Raw genomic sequence first — 7356 nt, 5'->3', positions numbered from 1 at the left:
AGTTCGCTTTTGATTCGTCAGTTAAGGGGAAATCTCAGGGACTTAACTTTACATCTTACCTCAGTTTCGAAAGCGTGTTTAGATATTTCAGGTAAAGCCTGAAAACCCACTTTGAAATTTATGAAAATAAAGAACCAATATAAACTGGTATAAATGTTTAAAATAAAATCATATGAAAATGAAAGACACATGAAACATACAGTGATTTTGTTTTTCAATTACACCTAAGAAACATTTTTTAAATGTTAAAATTCATAATTGTGCCACTGACAAATATTTAATCAATATTCATCAACGCCCGTGTGTATCTAGAAAAAAAGACCAGTTTACTGTCTTTCAGGTTCAGTGAAAATAAAAACATAGTGATACCTCTGTAAAATAATATCATTGAATTGATATATTATATATACATATATATGTTGGCCCTCCCATATGTTGGCCCACGTCACAAACGTTGGAGAGCACCAGCAATTTCACCGAAAAATTGATTTATTAAAACAAGTTCAATTCAATTCAATTCTTCTTCTTAATATCATAATTATTGTTGTTTTTACGATCATTATTGTTATTATGATTCTTTTATTATCATGATTACTTTTAGCAATGCCATTCAATGCTGTGAGGTCTCAACCTTGTAAAGTGCCTTTGTATGTTGTCGCTGTATAAATAAAATTGAAGTGAATTGAATTCAATAACACTTTACATGATTAGAGAGTAGCCCAACAGTTCGAGCACTTGGCAACTGTGGAGGGGGAAAAAAACAGGAAGAAATTTCTAGCAGCACCGGACTCAGTCGACCGGTTGGGGTGAGACGAGAGAAATGGGGTTGAGATGAGAGGAAAGAGGAGAGAGGATAGAGACGAGAGATAGAGGGACAGAGAAAATGAGATAGAGAGGGAGGGATACTCAGTGCATGATTGGAGCTCCCTCCGCAGTCTATGTTAAAGTCTTGCAGCGGAGAATGGGTTGTGGTAACCCTAACTATTGAAATCAGTTCAGCTGTCAGACAGGTACTCCTCCATCCTGTCCTCGAAATCTAAACGCGGTAGGTCGTCACGGGAGAAAGTGTAATCGCCCATGTTTGGGATTTCGCACAGGACACAGCAGCTCAGGGCACTGCGGGAGATCTCCATGCTGCGGCACTCGGCCCACGAGTCTGTCGAAGGGTAGTAGGACTCGACCTCGTTGGTGGTGTGGAAGCCGTTGAAGCCACCGACGGCGAAGATCCGGTCTTCGATCACTTGGAGGCCGAAGTTGCTGCGGGGGCTCAGCATGGGGCTCACTGCCCGCCAGAGGTTGGTCCAGGGGTCGTAGATCTCAGCGCTGCGCTGACGCTCGTTGCCATCGAAACCACCAATCTGTTGGAAGGCAACGTTGTGGACCAAAGGTTTGAATGGACAAATAAAACTTTGGTGGATTAGAAGCGGCACCATGAGGTTAGAGTGTTAGCATGGTAATGTTGAGCTGGCCCACGTAGACTCTTGATGGATAAATGTGCTGGTCAGATACTGTGCATTACATAATATCCATGTATTTTTGGTGGTAAATTTGCACCATTAACAAACAAGAAACAATCTATATAAATCTAGAATGAAGTATGATTCAATCAAACTACTGCTCCTGTATGGGTGTCAGCAGTGTTTCATGCACTTACTGCATAGATTTGTTCTTTAAACGCGACGACGCCAATTCCACTGCGCCTGGTCATCATGGCGGCGATCATCGTCCACTGGTTGGTCTCTGGATTGTAACACTCAGCCGATTGCAGGCACTCAAGCCCGTTGAAACCACCACAGATATAAATCTGTGGAGGAAAGGAGCAACAGTGATACACAAAGATTATGCAGAACTAAAATCAAGATGGCCCAGATCCTCTCTCACTTTACAAACCTTCTCATGGAGTGTTGCGCAGTTGGCGTCGCTCCTCTGATCGTGCATGCGCGCTATACGCGTCCACTGATTGGTTTCGGGCGTGTAGCGCTCTGCGCTGCTCAGGCGATATTGGCCGTCGTAGCCTCCCATGGCATAGATGGACCCGTTCAGTTCTGTCACGCTCACGTAGCAGCGGCGGTTGTGCATGGGCGCCACCTCATACCAGGTGTGTGTGCGGACGTCCAACTTGCTGACGTTGCTGAAATGCTGCACTCTGTCGAAGCCGCCAATACAGTAAAAGTATCCATTGAGAAAGACGGTGCCGTGGTAGGACCGAGGATGGTCCAGATTTGTTGGAAGGCTTGTCCAGACGTCAGAGCGGGGATCGTACGCCTCAATCTCGCCAGTTGGATCGCCGCTCCAGCCTCCACTGACGAGCATGATGGCAGTAGGCAGACGAGGACGGGCATAAGGGTTAGAGAGACCTGGCCTCGGACTGTTTCTCAGCTTGTGCCATATGGTTTTGAGGGCATCATCGGTGATCTTATTGCACTCAGAGTTGCGACTCACCAACGGATTGGTCGACACAGTGCTCCGAATGTAGGCTAAGCTTGTCAGGGCCAGCCGGACCTAGAGAGGGATAAGAGAACAATTAAGACCATTAACCTAAATGGCATGTTCTGTATTTGGGACAGTGGGGGGGAGGCAGAGTACCCAGAGAAAACCTACACACATGCAAACTACTCACAGAAGGGCCAGAACAGCTAAGTTAGGGCACCATCGGTTTTAGCAACTTTTTTTCTCAATCAGGACAGAATTGTACAGTTTTTGGGGATTAATACACATTCTACTCCCAGCAGCAAGACAGGGCACGTGCCTCTGCCTCTAGCTTCACAGGAAACACTTGTGAGTTGAAGAATACTTTTAAAGTCAACAGCATTCAATGTCAGAGTAAATGCTGAAGATGTGCGGACTAGATGTCGTGACATAAAGGTATGTTACCGTAGACAAAAGTGCAGTGATGTGTTCCTCTCGCTCCTCAGGTTTATGATCGATCCAGTGAACGATGGCCTCAAACACGATTCTCTCCATCCTCACGTTGAGATCATCTCTGCTCAGGATTTCGGTGAGCTCCTGCACAGAGAACTCCAGGAGCTCATTACTGGAAGCAACAGCCTCGAAGTGGTCGATGATGTAGCGGTAGGCCTTTTCCTGCAGCTCTGAGCTGGTGCAGACTTTGGTGAACTGCCAGATGCCAATGCAGTTTTCCGGGCGGAGCTGCTCACAGAGGATGCTGGAGCAGGCTTGCATGAGGTCCATGACATTTAACATGTCGGCAACAAGCATCAAGTCCTGTATGTTGCCCTCTGTCACATTAACAGAGCCTGTGTATGCAAAGTCAATGATGAGCTGCATGATCTCAGGAGTCAGGCCAGGTATGTTGAAAACCTTCTTGTGTGTGGTCATCCAGTGTTTGAAGAGAGCTCTGAGGTCAAGAGGGAGACAAAGCAGAGGAGTGAAGATCCATACTCAAACTTTTCACACTGACAATGACAACATAAACTACTCTGAGCACGTCTCATGCAGAAGGGACCAGGTGACCAAAGTGAAAAAGGCAATTAACCCTGGTTTGGGTAGGGGGGAGGGGTGGGGGTGGGATACAAGCCCTGGTTCAGGTAAGGATTGGGGTTAGGGTGTGGGGTGGGATATAGACCCTGGTTCGGGTAGGAGTTGGGGTTAGGGTGAGGGATGGGATGCAGACCCTGGTTCGGTAAGGGGTATGGGTTAAGGTGAGGGGTGGGATGCAGACCCTGGTTCGGGTTGGGGTATGGGTTAGGATGAGGGGTGGGTTGCAGACCCTGGTTCGGGTAGGGGTTAGGGTTAGGGTGAGGGGTGGGATGCATACCCTGGTTCGGGTAGGGGTTAGGGTTAGGGTGAGGGGTGGGATGCATACCCTGGTTCGGGTAGGACTTTAGGAAAGATTCACCAATAAAAAAGAGATTGTATTCAAAGAAAGAGTGTTTCTCATTGGACACAAAGCCAGAAATACAGTCTTATTGGTTATCGCAGCTCAGAGTTATTCAGAAATGACTGATGAGCTGCAATATTAGTAGTCTAGTCAATACTAGTTGTGGACAGCATATATAATATCAATCATTGCAACTCTGTTGAGATGGATTTGTTCCTCATTAACTCAAACTAAACTGTTGAGATTCTCTGTTTATCTAAGGGACATACAGATCCCTCTGCTTCCCTGACATCAGGTAACCAACTCACTGGAAGTAGGAGCTGCAGTCACAGAGGACGACCCTGTGGACCGGAAACTCCACATCCTGAACTTGGATGATTGCGTCGCAGAATTTACCCTCCAAGCGAAGCTCGTTGAACGCTGGACCCAACAGACGTGGATATACGCGCTGGTTACTCATCTGGATCTTAGGAGAGTCTGGCCATTTGTGCTTCACCTCGGCTTGTTTGGTCTGATGGAGGAATGTGAACAGACCTGTGTGATGTCACTGTCGGACACTGCGTGATGCAATAATCGTCGGGATTCATTGATTCTCCTTTGATGTCATCACATCATAGGGGAAATGAATTGACACCAAACCTATGTTTGAGCAATTACATCTCCACATCAAAACGCATGACTCCGTCGGGACGTCCCGACAGGAATTCACCTCCTTCATAACTGTCACACTTTCCGAAATGTTCAACGTTTTTGCCGTGGTTTTTGCTCCATTGACGTAAATGCAGGGAATGTTCAAAAAGTACACATTTTTGTGCATTTTCACTTCTTATCCACTCATTCATACTTTCAGCTACAAACTCCATTCAACCCTTAAAGTGTTCCAGATCTTTCAGTAATTCAAGGCGTCGTTCAACTTTCAAAATCCCATTAAAACTTTTCAAAACATTCAACTTTTTTCAAGTGAACTCTTTCAGCCCTTGTCCCACTTTAACATTAGTGTCTAATGTCCAGAGCTCGAGTGGAGAGGAGCTGAACTGATCTTTAAAATGTCTCTTCAACTCGCTCCCATTCCCACAATTTTCACTCTTCATACATTATTTTTACATCAAAACGTAGAGATTCTTATGGTCTTTCACACAATGTGACTCTGGAAACAAACACTTTATACTCTGGGCCCTATAGGCCTCTGAGTGAGAGGAGTGCCAACTAACTACTGCACCATGCCAACATTTTAAGCAGGCAAAGAAAGGAATTGGGAATCATGTTATCTCCATGGCAACCTTTCACACATAGCTGATTACTGCAGTTTGACACAGACAAACTGAGTCAGGGTTAGGGTTAGGGTTAGAGTAATATATATAAGATAAGAGATAAGATATACCTTTATTCGTCCCACAATGGGGACATTTGGGCATTACAGCAGCAAAGTGGACAGACGAATATAGCAAGAAATTTTAAAAAGCAATAGGTATGTACAAAATATAACAGAAAATGTTATAAAAAATATAAATACTATATACAGAGCAGTAGCAGAAGTTGCACATGGAGAATAAATATATATTGACTTTTCGCTACTATTTAAAATGCATGTATCTATATATTGTTTCATGAATCTGAATCTGAATGAAATGAAATGTTTAAAACAGTCTCCAGCCTCTCCAGGATAATCTAGTGTAGATTTCTGCTTTTTTGATCTGGACCTGCTCTGATGTGGTCGAGATTCATGTATTTTCAGGAATATAATAAAGGTTTTTACAAATTTGAGTGGGTTTCAGACAGCGTTAAGTCTTCTCCTATAACGTCTAACATGTTTTCACAACAGTAAAAAGGCCCTAGCCTACAATTTGAAGTTGAGCAATGTGAAGTTAAGATTCCCCCTTAACTTTCCCTTTAACTGCCGGGACCGGAAGCTGCGAGTGAACGTGAAGCCAACTTCGGCCCCGCGTCGCGTGTCCCCTGTTTTTCGTGTCCGTGTGACGTCTCTTCCCTGCTCCTGCCGCGATGAATCAACACCGTCTGTCCGCAGGAAAACGACTGACGAAGCCGGTTCTGTTCGGGACGCTGGTCGTCGGTTTGGCCACAGCTTTCTTCAACAGGTAGGAGGATTTATTCATCACATGTCCTGCGTGCGTGTTTTTGCATTACACCTATTCTGTCAGACAGTATATAAATGTACATGTAAAACCAAATTAACTCCTTTATAATTACTTATTGCTAAATTGTGTCTGTAGGTTTTATTTATTTTCATGACGAGTTTTCTGGAAATCGCATTCATGCCGATTCGCCATTCGTGTACCTCCTGGGATTCCGTAGCCGTCACTTCCTGAAATACTGACGCGCTGTTTTTATTTGTTTTTCTTCTACAATGTCATCGTATATGACAATATTTCTAACACATGCCTTTTGGAATGTAACACTGTGTTTACATATTATTTGTTTGGTGATTATAAGGCCGCTAATTTGATAAGTCATGTGGAGATTTAATCTTGCGGACAGCTCTGGGCGGTACGGCGGCCCTGAAGGACAAAAATCACCCGACAATTTAAAAAAATGGTTTTATGTTTTTCACGACTGTTTCGCTTTATGTTGTGTTTCATTTGTTTGACATATTTGTTAAATTATGCTCTGGGCCATGATCTGCCTAAAAAGTCCTTAACTTTTACGTGGTCTGTTACTTTAAAAAAAAAAAACTGTGTACAAATGTCTCACTTAAAAATAACTTTTCACAAAAAGAATGTCTGAAAGTCTAAAATATATATATATTTTTTACCAACAAATAAATAATCGTCTGGGACAAATGTTTTGGTGAAACATCTAAAGTCGGTACTGTACATTTGTCTGAAACGTTGCTAAGCAGCAGTCATAAAATAAATGTTGATTCGCCTCCATATCACAATATACATATTTGACGTGAGTATATTCAGAAATTGTCTTGTTTCTAGGGTAAATGTTAAGTGAAATGTTTTTTAAACGTGTTTAACTATAGTCACCTTGAGTTATTGACTAAAAGGTTTTTAATTAGTCACCTGATTTTACTATTGATATATGTGCTGGGCTTTTATTAATGTCTTCTTTATGTTTTGTAAGGTGTCCATGGGTGTCTTGAAAGGCGCCGACAAATAAAATGAATTCTTCTTCTTCTTATTATTATTATTATTAATAAATGGACTTCCCCTTTTATTTCACCCTGTTCCTCACACCTCAGACACAGCTTCTTTGCGGACGTGGACGAGCTCCGGGCCGAGGAGCGAGCGCGCAACAACCTCCGGAGGATGGAGGTGCTAGAGAGGAGGCAGAGGCAGATGGAGGAGCTGGCGGAGAAGAAGAAGAGTGGCAGCAGCAGCAGCTGAGATCCTGATGAGCTGGTCTCCACAAGTGGACACAACATGAATGTATGAATGTTGTAACTGTACAAAGCCCGATTCACTCGTGTGCCAGGACAGAAGAGGCTTTTAAATTAACCTCTGATAATTTTTCCCGCCATGGATTCATTCAAGTGTTCACGCATATGGATG

The 7356-nt window shown here is 43.6% G+C and overlaps 1 protein-coding gene across 2 annotated transcripts; it reads right to left on the bottom strand.

The window, feature by feature from the left end:
- Positions 1-471: 471 nt before the first annotated feature.
- Positions 472-4351, bottom strand: LOC118287614 (kelch-like protein 10). 2 transcript variants are annotated; one of them, XM_035612991.2, is made up of 5 exons: positions 4150-4351; positions 2875-3358; positions 1891-2502; positions 1655-1804; positions 472-1358 (listed from the first exon to the last, which is right to left on the bottom strand). In XM_035612991.2, exons 1-5 carry the CDS (start codon positions 4299-4301, stop codon positions 996-998), a joined length of 1761 nt encoding a protein of 586 aa, XP_035468884.1. In that variant the 5' UTR covers positions 4302-4351; the 3' UTR covers positions 472-995. The 2 variants fall into 2 exon arrangements, with proteins under 2 accessions (XP_035468884.1, XP_035468885.1); XM_035612992.2 differs by having other exon boundaries at positions 4238-4342.
- Positions 4352-7356: the final 3005 nt, after the last annotated feature.

Source organism: Scophthalmus maximus, chromosome 16, assembly GCF_022379125.1.
Source record: "Scophthalmus maximus strain ysfricsl-2021 chromosome 16, ASM2237912v1, whole genome shotgun sequence".
Lineage (NCBI taxonomy): Eukaryota > Metazoa > Chordata > Actinopteri > Pleuronectiformes > Scophthalmidae > Scophthalmus > Scophthalmus maximus.
This window is presented reverse-complemented; position numbering and strand designations above follow the sequence as displayed.

Bases quoted from the DNA above. Each gene is read 5' to 3' on its own strand.
- LOC118287614 (XM_035612991.2), bottom strand. From the start codon at position 4,301: ATGAGTAACCAGCGCGTATATCCACGTCTGTTGGGTCCAGCGTTCAAC. The intron at 3,359-4,149 runs GTGAGTTGGTTA...TCTTGACCTCAG, and splicing joins GACTGCAGCTCCTACTTCCA to AGCTCTCTTCAAACACTGGA. The intron at 1,359-1,654 runs GTAAGTGCATGA...GCCTTCCAACAG, and splicing joins TTAAAGAACAAATCTATGCA to ATTGGTGGTTTCGATGGCAA.